General features: G+C 40.2%; 1 protein-coding gene across 20 annotated transcripts in view; it reads left to right on the forward strand.

Moving 5' to 3' along the window:
* The window catches only part of PPIP5K1 (diphosphoinositol pentakisphosphate kinase 1), a 508,717-nt gene that overhangs the window by 132,974 nt on the left and 353,859 nt on the right, over nucleotides 1-21,884 (forward strand). For 16 of the 20 annotated variants that reach the window (XR_011030280.1, XR_011030281.1, XM_068275298.1 and 13 more), the window contains 4 exons: nucleotides 1,692-1,799; nucleotides 3,381-3,497; nucleotides 6,808-6,972; nucleotides 15,515-15,664. Coding sequence is in view for 18 of the 20 variants with exons in the window: in XM_068275298.1 (XP_068131399.1) it covers nucleotides 1,692-1,799; nucleotides 3,381-3,497; nucleotides 6,808-6,972; nucleotides 15,515-15,664 (540 nt within the window). In the remaining 2 variants the exon portion in view is untranslated. The remainder of the gene's footprint in view (nucleotides 1-1,691; nucleotides 1,800-3,380; nucleotides 3,498-6,807; nucleotides 6,973-15,514; nucleotides 15,665-21,884) is intronic. The other 4 variants (XM_068275304.1, XM_068275309.1, XM_068275311.1 and 1 more) reach the window with 1 other exon arrangement.

A 21,884-nucleotide genomic window follows, 5' to 3' on the forward strand; every position in this document is an offset into this window, starting at 1 on the left:
TAATGGTTTTGTAGCCCATTCCAGCCTTGTGCAGGTCTACAATTTTGTCTCTGACATCTTTGGACAGCTCTTTGGTCTTTCCCATGTTGGAGAGTTTGGAGTCTGCTTGATTGATTGATTCTGTGGACAGGTGTCTTTTATACAGGTGACTAGTTAAGACAGGTCTCCTTAATGAGGGTGACTAATTGAGTAGAAGTGTCTAACCACTCTGTGGGAGCCAGAACTCTTAATGGTTGGTAGGGGTTCAAAAACTTATTTCACTCAATGAAATGCAAATCAGTTGCTATCTTTTATTTAAGGTTATTTTTTTTGATTTTCCTTTTGATGTGCTATCTGCCACTGTTAAAATAAACCTACCATTGAAATGATACTGTTCTGAGACTTTTCATTTCTTTGTCATTGGACAAACTTACAAAATCAGTGCGGGGTCAAATAATTATTTCCTCCACTGTATGCTTTACATGAATTCCACATTCAAGGCAAAATTATTTGCATCTCATTGGCCATTACGAAGAAATGGCAATGGTTGACCCACAACTACCCACATTAAAATGAAGGCTTCTTTCACAAGGGCAGTTGTCAAGCTGTGTGTGCAGCTGCAAGGGTTCAGCATGGGTGTCTGTCCCCTGTATAAACATCTGAGCAGACAGCAGTAACAGGGCCTGTACTGACAGCCGCTGTCTGCATGAAGAGGACCGAAGGAATTTAGGGCCATTTTCATTGTGTTATACTTCTATTGCGAATCTAACTGGGAGGGGAGGAGAGCATTTAGGTAAAAGAAATGAAGTCTATCATTTCAAAAAGTTTGCACTCTCAAATATAATACAGCTGATTAAAAATCCAGTGTAAGGGCAAGCAGAAAAAAGACACCATAATAACTAAAATGAAGGAACGTGTGTAATAAGCATGATTATCCAAACCCAGGGTAAACTTCAGTTAAAGGACACATCCGAGCTGGAATAAAAAAATGAAATCTACTTACCCTGGGCTTCCTCCAGCCCCTAGCAGCTGAACTGTCCTATGCCGCAGCTTCACTCTTTGCCGCTAGCTCTTGGACCTCGCCAGGCCGTCCTCCACTGTGCCTGCGCGAGCACCGCTGTCGATCAAATCCATGTTGTCTGCAGTGTACTGCCTGCGCAGTACACTCCAGCCACGTGAAGTTGCGAAGTCGTCCTAAGTACCGGGAGATGACTGAAGGTGGAGCTGCGGAGTGGGACAGATCAGCTGCGAGGGGCTGGAGGAAGTAGATTTCATTTTTTTTAATAGCTAGGACCTTCCCTTTAAGCATAACAATTTATCATTGGAAAAAATACCTACGAATATATGTAAATATAAAGCCACAACACCCACACATGTAGATTCTGCCTATAATTATATAAAAACAAACGTGCAGTTGCTGAAACCATGTGACAAGTGCTTAACTCATTACTGCTGCATGTGTAGTACACGTGTGTGTGCAATTCTGGGTCACTGAATGGCATGTGCGATGCATAGATGGAACAACACTTGTGTTGTCTATTGTAAATGAGCCCAAAGATTTTAGGCATTTCTTGCTATGTTCAAAATTAAAGAATATTTTTGATGGTATTCTGTTTTAAGAAAGGACAGTTCTCAACCATAGCTAATTAAAGTGATCAATAATGTATTTTACCGGAGCTCAGATGCTGTGTATTTTTTGTTTTTATTTATAGGAATCTAAAGACCAGCAGTGGAAAAGGGCAATGGACTATTTAAGTGCTGTGTCAGAGCTGAACTACATGACGCAAATAGTGATCATGCTGTATGAGGACAACAATAAAGTAGGTTCATGAAAGAATACAGTAAATCTGGACCCACCCTAAGCAAGAATACATTTAAAAGCATGGTTTTTACTTGCTGGGAGATGAAACCTTTGCACATATGATCAGACCCGGAATTCATTCATTCCCAATCTATGTATGTAATTGTAGCATCAAATATCACTAGCTTTTTTCCCTTTAGTTGCAATATGCTTTAAGTGATCACTCAAGATTGACTGTTTTGATCTTGTAAAAATTGGTTGGAGGTTGACGTTTCCCAAATTTTCATTGTAAACCTATACCTTTAAAAGTTCAAACAATTTTTTAAATATGATAGATTACACATTTATTGGTTCCCAATCCAATGGAACTTCTAGGAGTTCTTTTTCAGTGCAGTTCTTTGCTGAGCAAATAACCACTTTCTTTATTTTAAAACTATAAAGACCAAAAACTGAAAAATAATGATTTTTTTCTAATTATTCCTGTTAAAATGCATCTAGAATAAAATAATTCTTAGCAAAACGTACCGCCCAAAGAAAGCCTAATTGGTGGCAAAAAAAAAATCTAGATCATTTTGTTGTGATAAGTAGTGATAAAGTTTTAGACGAATGAATGAAAGGAGCGCTGAAATGTGAAAATTGCTCTGGTCCATAAGGGGAAAAAACCCTTAGTGGTGAAGTGGTTAATGTACAAAGAATCCTAAGTTGAAAGTAGTAACATTAGTGAAGCTGTCAATGAAACCACAGGGTATGAGTGTCATTATACTATATTTTGTGGAGTTTGAAGGGAACTCTCCTGCTTTAGTATACGTCTTTCATGTCACAAATGAGTATTAACTAAGGTTTTCCTTAGCATGTCACATGAAGACACAATGTTCATGCAGTGCAGAACTAATGCTTTCACTTTTGTATTCATTTTTTTTAATACTGGTTTAGGATTCTCCCATTGCTCTTCCGCAAACATAGATAAATGTACACATACTTGGGGTGATCTAAATGTTTCAGCATAATACTTGCATTAGAGTTGCTTCCTTCCAGACTCGAGAGACTTTTATCTTTTTTGAAAGACTTTTTGTATGTTTTGGACACTTTCAGAGTAAAAGCTGAAAATCCTCATAACCTTTCAGACATCTGACTTTGTCTGGTAGGCCTTCCACCTATCTTTGTCTATCTCCCGGGAGTTAGGTGGCACTGATAAAGAAGATATTATTGGTTTAGCTTATTCTTAGCTGCAGACACTGAAAGATGCAATTACAGGCCAATTTTCCTAAGTCATTTGTTGCATCAGTATCTACCACCTTTCCTGTCTGTAAGTTGCAGTTTAGCTTTTTAAGCAATAATTGGCTAAATCCATGTGAACCTTGGCATCAAGTTAGGGTTTTATTTTTTATTTTAAATAAACAGTTATATGATAACTTCAGCAGCATGAAAAGTAGATATTTGACAGGCAAAATGATCTCTCACAGGACATTCTTGCTGTTTTATCCTGAAAAATACTTTTACATATAACAATCTGAACAGAAATTATAGTTTTGATCTGTATAATAACTCGGTCGGTATTGTAAGTTAAATGTTCACTATTCTTCACTATTCTGCATTCCAGGACCCATCTTCAGAAGAGAGATTTCATGTAGAGCTCCATTTTAGTCCCGGAGTCAAAGGCTGTGAGGAAGATGAGAAGGCTCCCATGGGATTTGGGTTTCGACCTGCTTCAGCTGAAGTAAGTCGGTCTTCTGTAAACAAGGACATCACTGAAAATCCCTGATGAATTCTAGAAAATTGACAAACCACTTAAAGTGGGTTTAAATCTTCCAAACAAATAATAATAAAAACAAAGTGATGCACTTAAAAATATGTAGCAGCAGTTTTTTTCCTGCAAATAACGCATCTGGCCAGTATTAATATTGACCTGGTCGATCCTCCAGCTGCCTAGTTCATCATACATTCTGGGACCCCTTTATTCTTTCTGAAGTCCGGAGAGGGCCAAAGTCTCACAAGACTTCTTAGTCAGTGTTAATTTATCTTACGCCCTTCCCTCCATCTGGCAGCACTCTGACTGACAGCTGCATACTTTAGCCACATACAGTCAAAATGCAGCCAGAGACAGAGGGAATTGCAAAAGATAAATTAACACTGACAGAGGAAGTCTCATGAGACTTTGGTACCTCTCCAGACTTCCAGGGAATAACTATTACTGCAATGGATGTGACGGCACTTTACCTGATCGTAGTTTTCAAGTGTTTATTGGCATCCAAACCGATCCTATCAGGAGTGAAGATGCAGTCAGGCGCTGGGTGAAAAAACACAGCTAAAGTTTATTTTTGTCTTTCATGTCTCCTGTACACCTTAACCCTTTTACTACTACCGTAACCTTCTTTTTTATAGGGCATATAATAATGGTAATGATACATATATACTGTATGTTAAATTCTCTAAAGAGTGATTTTTTTTTAATATAATTGTTCTTTGTTTTATACCTTTACATGATCAAACATTTTGGTACCAGTAGACAACCTTATCTGTCCTTAAAAATGCCAAACTTGTCTATGGTGGCTAGACTATATTAGAGCTCTGATATGAAAGGTTCACATCTCCAAATGCAGAAACATTTTCTGGTACTTAAACCCCGTACCCACCACCCCATTTTCGCAAGGATTTTTCCAACGACTAAAATTATTTTTTTCACGGTACAGGTGAGCGAATGACGTTTAGCGATGCATGCCGATAATAACCATTACGGTGGATCATTAAGATCCCTGACAACTCCGCTCAAAGTACCGCGGTCCCTTGACTTCCCGTTCACACTCATCGTGTAACGACACGTGATGTCATGAGCAGGAAGAGGCGTTGCTGAACGACCGTCGTCAAGGGGACGTCGCTGGACCCATTAGGTGATCAGTACGTAGCTTTAGAGCACATGTGTCAAACTCTGGCCCGCAGCGCCACAAAAACTTGGCCCGCCGCTAGTTTTTTTTATTAACATTAGCTGTGGCCCGCGGCACTTTGAAAGCTGGCCCGCAGCCACGCTAGAGGGTCCGCCCCGTCCATCATCCTCGGATGAGTGATGGTACATTGCTATGCTCTATCACTCACCTGCGCCGCCTCCCGACTTGCTCTACCTCCCATCACCTCTCGATGACGACCGGGTATCTACCTCCCTTCTCTTCGCAGCGGGCCGTTGTCCTCTCTTCGCTGCTGGCTGTTGCACTCTACGGTGCAGCAGGTGGCGGCAATTCTGCATTCTACACACCAGCATGAACCCCGCACTGTGAGTCCCTAGCTGCTGGCACGCGTATACAGAAAGTTCCTGTATACGCGCGCCATCAGTCAGGGACATACAGCTCTCCTGTGTCATTCTCCAGTGCGGGGCTCACGCTGGTGTGCAGAATGCAGTACTGCCAACACCCGCCACACCGGTGAGTGCAACAACCAGCAGGCTATTACTGGGACACCTACCTGGTAGGTGGTGGCTGGATAGTGTAATGGTTAAGGGTTCTGCCTCTGACACAGGAGACCTGGGTTCGAATCTTGGCTCTGCCTGTTCAGTAAGCCAGCACCTATTCAGTAGGAGACCTTAGGCAAGTATCCCTACCTATACATGGGCAACTATTTTTTGCCTGGCTACCTACAGTGAGGTACCTACCATTTGCCTGGCTACCTATATTGAGGCACCTACCTATTGCCTGGCTACCTATAGTGGGGCACCTGCTAAGCCTGGCAACCTATACTGAGGCACCTACTTATGCCTAGCTACCTATAGTGGGGCACCTATGCCTGGCTAACTATACTGGGGCACCTGCTATGCTTAGCTACCTATTCTAGGGCTCCTATGCCTGGCTACCTATACTGGTGGCATATACCTGGCTAACCTTTACTCGGAGCAACTATGCCTGGTTAACTTAAACAGAGTTTTTTTTTTTCTTTTTTTTGCCCTGCAGCTATGACATGCGGTGCAAATTGTGGGGTGTTGTGTGATCATTCCAAGTGGTGTGTGGGTGTGTGTGTGTGTGGGGGGGGATAAATATGGCTGTCGGCTCTCGACCTGGTTTAAGTTTTAACTTTCAGCCCTCCGTCTATTTGAGTTTGACACCCCTGCTTTAGAGGTATTTGTACTGGTGGTAGCAAAGTTGTTAAAACACAGTTTAATCCTAAAATATTTATGCCTATGTAATTTATGTGCATAGTTCACAATTTGCAGTCAAGAGTGTGAGCTGTGACTTAGAGGCTCCGTAATTACATATAGTAGAATATAGTAAATTATTCAGGATATCCACTTTTACGTTATACTGGTTTCAGCATCAGAAACACTTCCTAAATGTATATATTTCTGTATATTGATATGTAGCCTTGCCCTCCCAATGATATGACAGCTTAAACTGTTTAACTATGTGGAATTCTTCTGTCAGGTATTTTTTGTTCTGACTTTGGAACACCGAGTATACAGACATTCCGCAGAGCTGCACCTGATAGCACTACAGATGTCACCACCCATGATAAATTTCACAATGTAAACCAGGGAGTGGAACGGGTGAGGAAAGGTTTTGCACTGGGCAAACACTGACTAAATAATTCATAAAGTAATACTTTAAAGAAAAAGCAATTTTATTAATTATGTTATTCTCAGAACAGTTCCTGATTAATACCTAATCCTAAAATTCAAAGCTTGTGCTTAGCTGTCAAATTCCACTATATACAGACATGCACTTTGAAGCGTGAAACGTCAGGGGTTTGCCACAGCTTTCCGCTTATGGCTGCAAGTTAGTTTGTGCTCAAAGTCAGATATGGGGCTAACAAGTATGTAATGGGGGAACATATGCAGTGTATGCACTGCGCACTTGCACTATTTGCTTAACACATGGTATGCAATTTATGCCCAGTAAACTTTATGTGCAAGATCAGCACAATGTAAAGTTTATTGAATCAAACACATGGTTCTCTGGCAGCATGCCATCCTTTAATTACTAGTTTACTTACCATTACTAGTATTGTAGTCTATACTTTGTTTATTCGTTTGTCTCTGTTTCATATAGAATGAAGAAAAAAAGACAGATCAAGGTAGCCTGGAAGACTTGTGCAGGGTGAAAGCTGCAGATGAGGTTGACAGATCCCTGCTGATGTCACCACTTCCATCAGAGCCAATCAGTCTCCACAGGAAGTCTCCTCTTACCCGTTCTAGAAAAACTGGGTCCATGGAGGTAACATTTTTATGAGTTTTAGAAGTCGTCTCAATTTTTTTTCATATTTTTTTGAAATGTATTTTATTCAGAAATATCTATTTTTTATTTTATAAATGATCCTTTTTTTTTTCTTATATCTGTTCTCAAAAGAAGGTAGTCCCTGGTTAACAAGCGAAATAGGGACTCTAGGTTTGTTCTTAAATTGAATTTGTATGCAAGTCAGAACACTGTGCCCCCCTGTGCCTCCAGTGTCCTTTTTTGTCTTCCTAATGTTAATTTACCTAACACATTCCACAGCACTTGCTGATGAGCCTGCATTACAAGAACTGGCTTTATGGCAACAGCACGGAGAGGAGAGAGATGAGCTGCACAGCCCAACTGACAGCAGAGGAAGCCAGGTCACTTGCCTGTTACTGATGGGACAGCATGTATAAATGGGCTATAAATTCCTACTTTGTGTTGCTCTTCTTATTTGCAACCAGGGTTATCCCAGTAGCCTCAGTTTCACCATAGTGCCCCTTTAAAATTGTATATGCAGGACAGTGATTCTCTAATTGCTGAGAAACGCACACAGCAAGAAAACATTACAGGTGTTTTAACCACAATCATAAACATATAATTTGTATGAAAAGCATTGATGACTAGGGATGGTCGGAAATCCCAATTTCCGATTCCGCGGTAAATCTGCATTCCGCCATTGCCAATTACCGATTCCGCTTTCCGCTACCAATTTCCGCATTCCAATGCGGAATTTCCGCCGGAAATCGCGGAAATTCCGGCCAACTTTAACATCGATTTTCTCAAAAACTATAAGGTCTTTTTGAAAACTTTTTTTGCCATCTTGTTCATAAGATTCTGTTTAATAAACCCTGAAAATTTGTTGTGGATTTCTAGGGCTTTTTTATTAACCGCTAAAGTCGGTGGATTTTTACTGTAATGTAAAATGCAAAAAATAGGCAGATGCAGATTTTCTGCATTTTACATTACAGTAAAAATCCGCCTACCGCACTTGCATTACCGATTTCCGCATTCCGATGCGGAAATGCAATTTCCGATCGGAATTTCGGAAATTGCATTTCCGCGGAATCCGAATGAGCATCCCTATTGATGACACTTTCTGTTATAGATGTATTTTATTTAAAAAAAATATTTATTTTTGCAGCTTTATTAGGCTGAGACATTTATTAAAATATGCTTTGGTAAAAAGTACATAAATAAATAAATATAAATATATATATATATATATATATATATATATATATATATATATATATATATATATAAATATAAATATATATATATATATATATATATATATATATATATATATATATATATATATATATATATAAATATTGCACTTACCACAACCTTTTTTGAAAACAGATGTGTTTAGTAACTATATTAGGAAACCCTTTTAAGTTCGTTGCTATATATATATATATATATATATATATATATATATATATATATATATATATATATATATCCCCCAGAGACCCAAATATAGAAAAAAACTTCAAAAAAATGTTTCAACCTTTCACATGTTGTTATAGGAGGCTTGTGATGCCTAAATCAGTGTTTTTTTTTATTTTGACATTTTAGTAACTTTTTGGGAGGATGTTGTAAAATTGCAACGCTGGGCTTGTAGAGTAGCAGAAGTTCAATAGTATCACTCACACTCTGAACACATGTAAGGAACAATTAAGTTATTTTTTACTTTACAGTTTATAAAGACCCACATAAGTTCATGTATATGCACAATAACAACAGTATAATAAAGAAAAAAATTAATTTTTATTATCAATTTAATACAAAAAACGAGTATCATATAAAAAAAACCCACTATGGCTCAAGTGGGCAATATTACAGTTTAATAGTGTGCTGACTAGGAAGCTGTTATGGGGTAATGGCCTTTTGGCCCATGAATTTACTCTAAAGGCTCTATACAGTAGGTAGAGACATACATAAATTAAACAAATTAGCTAATTGCCAGCACCTAACCACAGGTATACAAAAACTCTAATTAAATTAGCTGTTAAAGAACAGGTGGTAACAGGGGATAACAGTTGATACAACAGGGCACAAAAAAAGGTTAGGAAGTCTGCAAGCAGAACCCTGTGATGTACAAATTGGGTGCCTGTTTACAGTGGATGCATCAAACAATGAAAAATGTCATCAATTACCATATGTATTGGCAGGTCTAAGGGCTACAGGAGATAGGCATTTGTGGAAGTTCCAATGACTTTCCTGTCAGGCAGGAACAGCCAGGTTTGATATTAAGGCCTGGTGCACACCAAAAACCGATAGCAGATCCGCAAAACGCTAGCGGTTTTTGAAACGCTTTTTCTTATTTTTAGGAAGCGTTTCACCTAGTGTTTTGCGTTTTTGGGTAGCGTTTTTGGTGTAGTAGATTTCATATATTGTTACAGTAAAGCTGTTACTGAACAGCTTCTGTAACAAAAACACCTGCAAAACCGCTCTGAACTGGCGTTTTTCAAAGCGGTTTGCGTGTTTCCTATACTTAACATTGGAGGCAGCTATCTTCATAGCACGGTTTTGTGAATCGAGCCCTATATGTGCATGTTTTATTTGTTCATTTATTCAGTTATGGTAGTTCCAAAAACAGTTATTTTGCTCTGAAAAGCAGAGGCGAACATTGCACTTCCTGCAAAGTGTGTTGGTATAGCCTTTTGCACAGTGTCGGCACCGTCCTCTATCGGCTTTGATGGGAAAATGTCCAATCATGTCCTTGCAAACTTCCTTTGGAGGGTGTGCATTTGACTTTTTGGCTGTCATGGCAGCTGAAGAACCTCCATCATCTGTAAACTGCCTCTTTTGGGAAGTCAAGGTGCCCCCTCTTGATGAAACTGGGCTTGCAGATGGTCGCCCTCGCTTTGACACTGACCCAGCCGTTCCGATCAGGATAAGAGAAGATGCCAACTGGGCCTGAAACCTTCTCCTGTTTAGCATCTGTTTCTTTGGGATATCCAAAGCTGAAGAGAGATGAAATTCTTTTTCAGCCATCGATATCTGTCACGGGGCCCAGTCTTGGCATCAGGATGTTCTGCCTCTGTTGGGATGATTTGAACATCAGAAGTTAGGTGGTCATCGGGTAATTTATTTTCCTTGTCCACTTCACCGATAACTCCATATTCCTCATCGTCACTTGAATCTGTGTCAAAGGACATTTCCAAGTCACTGTCCCCATTCTGGATGGCCTCAATTACATCCTGCACACTATACATGATTTGGTTTTTCTTGGTTTCAGACATTCTGAAAGTTGAAAGAAAAGCTAAGTAACTACAAAGCAAATTAACTAATTATTCTAATGCAAAGATGCACATGTTGCTAAAACTTCACACTTTCCATTCCACAACTTCTATCAAGTAGACCTATTGTTCAATTAGACATGCAAACACTTTAATCCTCACCTCCTAGAGATTTATCACCTTCTCAAGTCTAAAGTGCAGACAAAACCTTGCTATCACTTTGACCCACTGTTGTAAAATTACAACATAGAAATAACCAGCTCTAAATCTCTTAAAATCAGTATATTCAATGATGTCATAAAATCTGCATGATCTACACATATTAATGATCACATAAAAAAATATTTCAAGCTTTTTACTTACTTTAGTCCTGATGTATCCCGTCCAAAACAACAAGATGATGTACTCCAAAGCAGGCAACAGGGTTGTATGACTTCATGGCCAGATAAACAGACCTATTTACACATTCAACCATCCAATGGTGTTGCAGAACTGAACAATAGGTTCTATTAGTAATGTATATAAAGTTTTAAAAAGAAAAAAAATGTGGGAGGGTTTATTTTTGTAGCCTTAAATGTGATGTTGTAATATTACAACACTGGGTCTCTGGGGGATATATATATATATATATATATATATATATATATATATTAGGTATGTGTATATATATATATATATATATATATATATATATATATATATATATATATATATATATATATATATATATATATATATGCCCTATGTGATCTCTGGGTTTGTGCAAATCTGGATGTTTACAACGTGTTCTGCTGTCCCCTCATTGTTCAGATAAGGTAATTGATTGTATCTGACACTTCAGGAGCTTTACTTATGGAGTTTAGATATATGTTTTATATGTTCAAAGTGTACATATGTTCAAATAGACAAATAAATAATAGGAAAGCATTTATACTTACCTGGGGTTTCCTCCAACCTCCTTCAGTCCATGGGCACACGCTCCCTGTGTGCCACTGAACCAATGTACTGGGCCGGCCAGAGGAGGATCGGAGCAGCCCAGGGAGATGGTGAGGGAGTCTATGGTCTTCAGGGGGCTGGAGGAATCTTCAGGTAAGTATAAATGCTTTCATATTATTCATCCCAGGTTTCCTTTGAATTAAACCCTTTAGTGACTTTACACCAAACGTATGTTACTGAATAAATGCATTCTTAATATTTTTGTGACCGCAACACTGAAGGTAGGGCAAGTGATGTTATTGTGGGAGCTGATGGACAATCCATGTAAAGTTTTGTAGTGTTTTAGTCTATGTACATGTCTTGTTTGACAAAATCTAGTCTAGTTTGGATAGTTCAGATTTGCATACATTTAATTTATTTAAATTTAATTTCGGTAGCCAGATCTGTTTACTTTTTTTGCCATTAAAGTATCCCATTCATTGAAGTTGAAGTTTACTCAAAGAAGAAATAGGGTAGTTTCAACTCAGCACTTGGTTTTTAATCTACAGCTATTTCATTGTAAGTATAAGTGATCTCTTCAGTAAAAATTAGGTGAGGGAAGTATTTATCGTACTAGGTCCTTGCCAAGGGCTGGGGCCAACTAGTGGCCCGTTTGCGATTGGGAGATCATTTGTGATTTAGAAGTTGTGAAGTACAGAGATTATTTTTTTTTTACAATTTATTAGCGAAAGGTATAGAGGACCCAACACATTGGCCAATAAATAATACATTGTATATAAAAACTGGATGCAAAAGGGGGTGAGTACAGTGATTTTTGTGTGATTTCTGGAGCGATCCCGATTTTTTTTTTCCTGGATTGCAGCAAAAATTCTGCAGGCAGTGTTTTTGGGATCGATCCGTGATCGAAACACTGCTGTGCAGCCACCCCATTAGAGATCCACTGTTGCAGCGCTTTTTCAGTCTTTGGTGATTGGAAAGCGCTGCTAAAATGCCAGTAGTGGGCCCCAGCCCTTATTTCAGTGGCAGAGAGTCTAACCTAACTGAAGCTTACTATAGAGGTGTCAGTTCTTCATATTACCTAGCTGAACATGTGTTTTGTTGTTGTTTGAACATTTGGGTAAAGTTGTATGCTCATGATAAATAGTATCCAAGGACCTCTCTACAATTTAGGGTTGGTGGTTCCAGTCCGACACAACTGGACGGTTTCACTCCACTTTTGAACAATTTTATCCTTTGTCCAACATTTGTATCACACTTTTATGAAATTTAGGTCACTTGTCCTTTAGGTATAGATAAACTGTGTGGGACAATGTGCCTAACTTAGGTGTGCTTAGGTCAGTATGCTAACCTTTGCACTCCTCTGTATACTACATGCACCAAGTAATCACTCTTCTTAGATTTTCTGGAAATAGTCCGCTCAAATTTTTTTTTAGCATTTTAAAAAAAAATATCAATTAAAAGTGTCAGTCATATAGGAAAAAAAAATCTAGATCGATTAGGAGTGAAGGAAGGAACAGTGGAACATTAGATTGCGAGGCCACCGCATTAATTCAATTGAGTTTTCAATATATTTCCTGCTGGAATCTATTAAAATGTATGTGTTATGCGTTGAAGGAATTGATTCCAAACATTGAGGAATCAATTGTGTTCCCACATTGGGTGGCACTCCACAAGTGTATGGCCAGCTTTATTTTTAGGTTTTTGAAATGTAGGGGGAAACCAGGAGCCCAGAGTGAGCCCACACAAACACATGGAGAACATACAAAATGGATTTGAAAGTGGTACTCTAGTGCTGCAAGGCAGGAGTGCTATCCACTACGCCACCCTGCTGCCTCTTTTAATGTTATACATTTGCAAATGACGCCACTTCATTGTGATAATGTCACACACAGTGAACATAATAAATCAAATAGCAAGAACTCGGATGATAAACCTAATCTTTCTATGTCCAAAGGCACAATATGCATATATAAACACATAAATGATCCTGCTGAACAAAATAGGACAGCCTGGGTATATACGCACCATGCCAGCCTGAAAGGCATGAGAAACAAAACCTCTATGGTGATAAATATTGTTGGAGGGGGGCAGTTTCCCCTTGTAGTTCCTGGTTTAAGTATGTGCCACAACTCTGTAGTGGTGGGCCCAAAAAGGTACTGCAGCAGAGTTTTGTAATTATGTTAAAAATGTATTTATAATGCCAATTAAGTACACTGGAGATCAATCCCTGGAAATGTTGGAAGATAAGAGTTAAGTAGAAATTTTCTCTTCTTATTTATTTTCAATGTACCGGTATATATAATCGTTGGCTATGGCTAAAGCAAGTGGAGATGAGCCTTTCAGTTTATATTGAGGCGTTGGTCAGAGTTGTCTCCTGTTCCCAATGTGTTATGCTCTTGCAGTGGAATCCCTGTCCATGGCTTTGTGCAGCAGTACAAACCAGGTAGATATGATAAAATAAGATTTTTCAGAAGTTATAACCTTTAAAGCAGAAGACATGTTTTTTTATTCTGCGTGATCCTCACAGATATTTCAAGAATCGGCTATCAGTGTTAAGGAAATTCACTGAATTTTTCTACATAGAAAAAAGCTAGAAAAATACTGTCCATACTATAATATTTGAAAATAACCAACCAATTAGCATGTGCTTTCTGACATAAAAGCTCCTTATCCCTTTAGTGCTTTAGTGACTATCCGGATAACCTTAATAGTCTTCTCGGAGCCATAGCAAGTTTTATTCCTAGCAATCTGCTATCTGATGGATCAAAGAAATGTATTTTGTTAACAGAAGACTAATGCAGTATGGGTCTGTCAGATTTTTGCATATATCCCTTAATAGAGGTGTCCTGGTGTGGTCATCATAATCGGTAAGCTAAAAATATTTACTTAAAGTGAACCTTAAGTGAAAAAAAACCCCGAGTTCTACTCACCTGGGGCTTTCCTCAGCCCCCTGCAGCTGACCGGTGCCCTCGACGTGTCTGTCCGATCCTCCTTGTCCCACCGGCGACCACTTCCCGTTTCGCCGTCAGGACCCGACAGGCTGGGAACGCGAGTGATTCTTCGCATTGCCAGCAACAATAATAATAATAATAATAATCCGAACATTTGTATAGCGCTTTTCTCCTGTCGGACTCAAAGCGCTCAAGAGGCCACCCTGCAGTGTTAGGGAGTCTTGCCTTTAACTCCTTACTGAATAGGTACTTGACCTACCCAGGATTCGAACCCTGGTCTCCCATGTCAAAGGCAGAGCCCTCAACCAGTACTCTATCCAGCCATAGCTCCCTCTATGTTGCTATAGCAGCATAGAGAGCTGCTATAGCAACATAGAGGGAGCTATTGTCGCTGGGAACGCGAAGAATCACTCGCGTTCCCAGCCTATCGGGTCCTGACGGCGAAACCGGAAGTGGTCGCCGGCGGGACCAGGAGGATCGGAGAGACACGTCGAGGGCACCGATCAGCTGCAGGGGGCTGAGGAAAGCCCCAGGTGAGTAGAACTCGTTTTTTTTTTTTTTCACTTAAGTGCCTCTTTAAACCAGATGTCACAGGGACTAATCAGAACCTTGGAATTGTCAGTCACTTATCTGAGCAACTGCTGGTTAAATGATAACCAACTAACTAAACCTGATTAATCCACCTGCTGTTGTTGCTTTCTACCCATATATACTTTGGTTTCTATCAAAATTGAATTTGGAATTTGCATATTTGTTGCTCTTTTGGATCAATTTTGCTCATCTTTTTTTTGGTCCGTAATACAGCCAACAGACTTTTACAAATCAGTTCTTATAACATGCATCTACTAGTGAAATGTGCAGTTGTATATATTTAGAAAATAGAAATTTCAGACTGTTGCCCTTATTTTGGCATTTGTTTTCTAGATTTGAAGGAGATCACTCACCATACTTTTACCAGTCACAGTAAATACTGTATATGCTGGTAGAAGTAGTTTTGGTGATCTTCTGTTATCATTACTGCCATTAGTCAGTTTACACTAGTTCAGTGTTTCCTAAACCTTACCATTCATAATGCAGAAGAGGCACTTTACAAGACACATATGGCAACAGTGATAAGAATGTGATCCACATTTGTGGTGTGGCAGCTTCTATACCTTAAAGAGGGAATAAGGATTTAAATGATAAAGCAATGTTATCATCTGCTAGCTCCATGTAATACTTTTTATTCTCCTATAAAATGAGATCTGCTAGTTTTTTACCTAAACGAAAGATCTGTACCATTGATCTATTATGGGAAACACTGTCCTAGTTCATGGTTTTGTCATGATCTTACATGCGTGCTGTGTGACTCAGTAAGCTGTAAGTAGGCTGAAACCCTCCTGTTAACGGATTTGATTTCAGGTGATGAATGCCAGTAACACAGGGAATTTGGAGTTCATGTCTCAAAAAGGGCGTCGGAGGAGAAGATCAGGAGAGCCCCATCCCTCCCCATGTTCCATCACTCTGCAGTCCAGGGCCATGTCCATCTCTAACCTGGCATCATGGCGACAGGTGTCCTTTTTTTTGTTTTTTGTTTTTACAGTTAGTTGTCCACCAGCCACCCAACTCCTGCTACTTTTGCTCCTATTTTTTTCCTTTCTTCTTAGATGCTGGATTCTTTGCTTTGCGTGTTTTATTGAGTATCTTCAGCACTTGTTTGGTGTGAAAAGAACATGTAATAATGTATTATCCTTTTGGCGCCTCTGTTCTCCTGCATAATATTGAGTCCACCCTGGGTGGAGGGTTGAACCCCCTTTTTTCTCATCTACAGAGAGCAACTTCTTATTCCTGAGTGGGGTCAGGAAAATCTCCCCAGCTTCCTTTACAGTGGTTGCCTAATGGTAACCCTGGTTTGTGAGTATTAATATTTACTCTATAGTAACCATTTACCAGTACATATTACACTATTGGGGCTCTTGGTGTTCCTTGTTTTTATCATCTGTGTGAAAATCCTATTTCCCACCTCCCCTGCCCACAGGTCATAGCAGCTAGTAATGGAAGCTGCCAACTTGAGTTTTATCTAAGTTGTTCTTGCACACACATGCTCTGTACTATATATTAGCATTTTATTTCTTGCTAATTAAAACCACAATCTCCAGCAATGTGAACATTTAACTAAACCTTATAGAATGTGGGGTTTACATGTGATCTGACACTACACTTTATTATCGTGTGTAAGATGCAAATGAGCAGAATGTGTTAAAATTATTTAAGCAATCAAAAAAGTACGTGACTTAATATGAGCCTGTATATACACCTTAACTTTAATTCCCAAGTTATTTTAAAGCAAAACTGATATACAGTATGCAAATGAAAATAAATATAAATATACTTTTAAACAGCTTAGAATGTACAGACAAATGAAAGTGGGTTTGTGATTGGCTACTTGATGCTGCTGCTCATTCTTTGCTGTGAAGAGTGTCATATAATCATTTTTCTCTTATCTTTTTATATACTTTTTATTTTATTTTCCTTATAAGGTTATTACTAAGAGTACTGGCAAGTGCACTGTTCATATCCAGTTTCTATAGTTGTTATTGATTTGCGGCTAAGTGCTCAATTGAAGTAGATTTATGATTCTGTGCTGTAAGCTTCTTGTTAGAAAACCAATACAGATTCCACGATTCTGCTACCCAGGGAAAGTTCTTTTGTTCTGCGTTAGTCCATGATTTTAGATTTCCTTATAAAGCCATGCATGTTCCATATTGATCTTTCTTTGTCTTAAAGCATTCAATGTCAGCTAAGATGTTCCCTTGAGGAATATGACTTTTATAAGGTTTCTCTTTGTATCCTTACTTTATTCCTAGAATAGATAGTTTGTCTTGTAACTGGAGCAAATATGTGTCCCTATATTGTCGGTAAAAGACGGTAGAATTGAGTTCAGGTGCTGCTGAACCATGAACCACTTGGATTGAAAGACTTCATGTCTTTATTTTTTATGATAGGTTAACTTACAGGTGTGTTCTACTCCCAGAACTCTTAGTTTCATATATTAATATTTGACAGTAATCCCACACATTGTCTGTGTATAAAAACATATACTTTCACTGCAGAGAGCACTCCAAGATCGCTTATCTCTGTCCCATCGGCACAAGCAGAAGACACATTTTCTCTGTTTTGATTCTGCTACCTATTCCCTCCTGCTAATCCCTCCCTCTGCTGAACAGACACATCGCTCTGGCAACAGCTGAGTCACTTAAGCAGAAAAGGAGGTGGGCAGAGTGAAGGCACATGCCTCAGAGAGCTTCAGCCAGCAATAATTACATTTGCCATTAGCCAGATATTAGCTATTTTGTACTTCTCTCTGCAATTAAAGTATACGTTTTACACACAAAGAATGTGTGGGATTTCTTTCAAATATGCTTAACCTATTTTGGTTCCTGGACGTAGTTTCTACGTCCAGGAACCATGCGCGCTACCGCGCGCCCCCGCGGCCAATCGTGCGCGTGCACGCGCACTCCCGGCCGCGGATTCGGTAGCCAAGGAATCAATGTATCGGGCTATGGAGCCCGATCATTGATTCCTCTCCCCCGCTGAAAAAGCGACAGCTTCTCTCGGATGCTGAGCTTTTTCTGGCCGTCTCCTTCCCGATGCGTCACTCTAAGCGCGTGCTACGCTTAGAGTGACGTCATGTAAACAAACTCATGGCCGCCATCTTGTGGCCAAAAAGTAATACTACACCTGAAAAAAACAAAAAGAATTAACACACATTTACATTATAAATCTATTGTTTACCTCCCACCCTCCCAAAAGTACCCAAATAAAATGTTTAGTATAAAAAAAAAAAACCAAACATGTAAATATTTACCTAAGGGTCTAAACTTTTTTAAATATCAATGTAAAGATGAAATATTTCTATATTTTTTTTATTTTAAACTTGTAAATAGTGATAGATGCAAAATGGAAAAAATTCACCTTTATTTCCAAATAAAATATTGTCGCCATACATTGTGATAGGGACATAATTTTAACGGTGTAATAACCGGGACATATGGACAAATAACCTATTAGCGCTATAATGGTTCTTTAAAACCAATTCCCCACAGAGCGATCTTGAGCTTTTTGATCGCTGTGGGGCTTTACTCCACAATTTATTAAAACAGTGTTACAGAGCAGCGTTCTCACATGTAACTGCAAGTGCAATTTTTACTCCGTATGGCCAGAAGCAGATGTCTCCTGCAGGGGTCTTTGCTGATCCCCCCCCACGGTCACACTCGTGTTAATGACCTGGGGTGTAGCTATCCCACAGTATTGCTGCTTAATTTGTCTTGGACCATATGGATGTGTGACTTGCAACAAGCAGTTCAACTTAGATATCACAAAAATGGCCTGCTCAATAGTAGATACGCAGGTCATTAGATATGTTTAAATTGGGGTCCCCATAGGGGATATAAATGCCTTCATAGAAGGTGGCTGGGTGGGTATTTTCACCAGGGTGTGTAAGCAGTGCAGAATAGATGTACAATGGTGTCACTCAACAATTGTTTCGCCTCCTAAGATGAGGCGTCGTCAGGAGTTTGTGATAACACGACAAATATTTACAATATAATACAATATGTACAGCCCACCACCCCCATCATCAAAGGTTCCCCCAGCAACACACTCAAGTCAGAGTTGAATGTGAATGAAGGCAGGGCGTTTATATACTGATGTATCCCACACACCCTTCCCATTGAGCTCCTCCCCTGTGTATGTATTCATCCTCACCCCCTTAGTCGATCCCAGGGTATGCATGTCCGCGCCCTGTATGTAACATAATTCCCCTCCACCTCCTCCGTTTCTCTAGCATCTCGGTCCGGCGTGTGACGCTGTTTCCTATGACGTCACATCCGGCCTCTGACTGTAGCGTTATGATTGGCCGGGCCGCCGCTCTATTGTTTGGGCATTGCCATGGCAACCCACCAATCAACGCGGGGCTTCATGTTATGCGCTGACTGGCCGGGCACCGCTGTGTTATCGGGCGTTGTCATGGTGACCAATACGCCATATGCATGGTGCGGGGACATCCTGCTACAGCCTCATATCCAGATGCTGATCTGCAGGATTGTCTGCTTACTATAGTGCCAATTTCCCTAATGTCAGCTCTATCAACACTTATCACTCAGATGGGCGCTGTCGCTGCATCCTGCTACATCCATCTGTACACACGCTATTCTGCAGGGTAAACTATTCCTAATCACCAACTGGTGTGCCCCGGATGTGGCGAGTATCCCTAGCATACCCCCCCCCCCCAACCCCCTCCACCACTCAATCCCCCCCCCTATCCTTCCAACCCCCCCCCCCCCCCCCCGTCCCTTTTGCCCCCCTCCTACCTGCATAATGGCAGCCCCCGCTTACCCTAGTTCGGGAGGAAATTATAGTGGGGGATCTGGTCACTGCAGATTGCGCTCTGACAAAGCATCCAGGGGCATAACTGTAGGGGTGCTCTGGAATGCATGGATTTTACACTCCTCAGGAGGGTGTCCTTTAAATCATATAGATGGGGGGCATACAAGCAGAGAGGAATCGGTGGAATCAGAAGGATGGGCACCGGGTGTAGCGTGAGTGGCCCTCTATTTGATGACTGGGGTTATATACCACACTAGGGCGACAGTCACTATGTCAATAATTAAGCAGTTTACCCTGCAGAATAGCGTGTGTACAGATGGATGTAGCAGGATGCAGCGACAGCGCCCATCTGAGTGATAAGTGTTGATAGAGCTGACATTAGGGAAATTGGCACTATAGTAAGCAGACAATCCTGCAGATCAGCATCTGGATATGAGGCTGTAGCAGGATGTCCTCGCACCATGCATATGGCGTATTGGTCACCATGACAACGCCCGATAACACAGCGGTGCCCGGCCAGTCAGCGCATAACATGAAGCCCCGCGTTGATTTGGTGGGTTGCCATGGCAATGCCCAAACAATAGAGCGGCGGCCCGGCCAATCATAACGCTACAGTCAGAGGCCGGATGTGACGTCATAGGAAACAGCGTCACACGCCGGACCGAGATGCTAGAGAAACGGAGGAGGTGGAGGGGAATTATGTTACATACAGGGCGCGGACATGCATACCCTGGGATCGACTAAGGGGGTGAGGATGAATACATACACAGGGGAGGAGCTCAATGGGAAGGGTGTGTGGGATACATCAGTATATAAACGCCCTGCCTTCATTCACATTCAACTCTGACTTGAGTGTGTTGCTGGGGGAACCTTTGATGATGGGGGTGGTGGGCTGTACATATTGTATTATATTGTAAATATTTGTCGTGTTATCACAAACTCCTGACGACGCCTCATCTTAGGAGGCGAAACAATTGTTGAGTGACACCATTGTACATCTATTCTGCACTGCTTACACACCTGGTGAAAATACCCACCCAGCCACCTTCTATGAAGGCATTTATATCCCCTATGGGGACCCCAATTTTAAACATATCTAATGACCTGCGTATCTACTATTGAGCAGGCCATTTTTGTGATATCTAAGTTGAACTGCTTGTTGCAAGTCACACATCATATGGTCCAAGACAAATTAAGCAGCAATACTGTGGGATAGCTACACCCCAGGTCATTAACACGAGTGTGACCGTGGGGGGATCAGCAAAGACCCCTGCAGGAGACATCTGCTTCTGGCCATACGGAGTAAAAATTGCACTTGCAGTTACATGTGAGAACGCTGCTCTGTAACACTGTTTTAATAAAATTGTGGAGTAAAGCCCCACAGCGATCAAAAAGCTCAAGATCGCTCTGTGGGGAATTGGTTTTAAAGAACCATTATAGCGCTAATAGGTTAAGCCGTTTTTGGCAAAGTGTGATTTTGTTATTTACCTGCGCGATTTGATTCGGTAGTGAGATATTACATATGGACAAATACAATACGCGAGTTTTAATTATGGAGGCATGTATTATTTTAAAACTATAATGGCTGAAAACTGAGAAATAATGAATTTTTCCATTTTTTTCTTATTCTTCCTGTTAAAATGCATTTACAGTAAAGTGGCTCTTAGCAAAATGTATCCCCCAAAGAAAGCCTAATTGGTGGCAGAAAAAACAAGATATAGATCAGTGCATTGTGATAAGTAGTGATAAAGTTATAGGCTAATGAATGGGAGGTGAACATTTCTCACGTGAAAACGACGGAACCTGAATGGGTTGATGTAACTAAGAGTGGTACTGAAATGTTAGTTTTGGGAGTACAATCCTACTTTAAATGATTAACTACATTTAAAATATATCTTTACAGACAGCTCCTGTATGTGATAGTTTTGGTTTAGTTTCTATAAGGCAAAATTAGACTAGACCCCCCCCCCCCCCCCCCCCCCCCCCCCCACACACACACACACACACACACACACACACACACACACACACACACCTACCTTTTTTACATTTAGCTGTGAATAAATCTATTGTGTACACAGCCAGCGCTTTTTATAATAAGACTAACACACCACCTGTGATAACAGTATGCTATGATCAGCTTATTGTTTAATAATTATAAGGCTAGTCCAGAAACTCTCATGCTTCAACAGCTTTATTCTGCTCTGTTTCTTTCTCGAAGTGAAACATCAGTTTATATAAAGCCTCTGGTCTTGGCAGGATTATTTCATTGCCAGCCACTGTTTATGCTACAAAGATTCTTGCAGCATTGTTCAGCGATTGTCTTGCAGGCAAACAACTGTATGTAGGCGACTTTCTTTTGCCACTGTATGGACATTCGTTCAATTATCAGTAAGTATGTACA

This window comes from Hyperolius riggenbachi, chromosome 3, assembly GCF_040937935.1.
Source record: "Hyperolius riggenbachi isolate aHypRig1 chromosome 3, aHypRig1.pri, whole genome shotgun sequence".
Classification (NCBI taxonomy): domain Eukaryota; kingdom Metazoa; phylum Chordata; class Amphibia; order Anura; family Hyperoliidae; genus Hyperolius; species Hyperolius riggenbachi.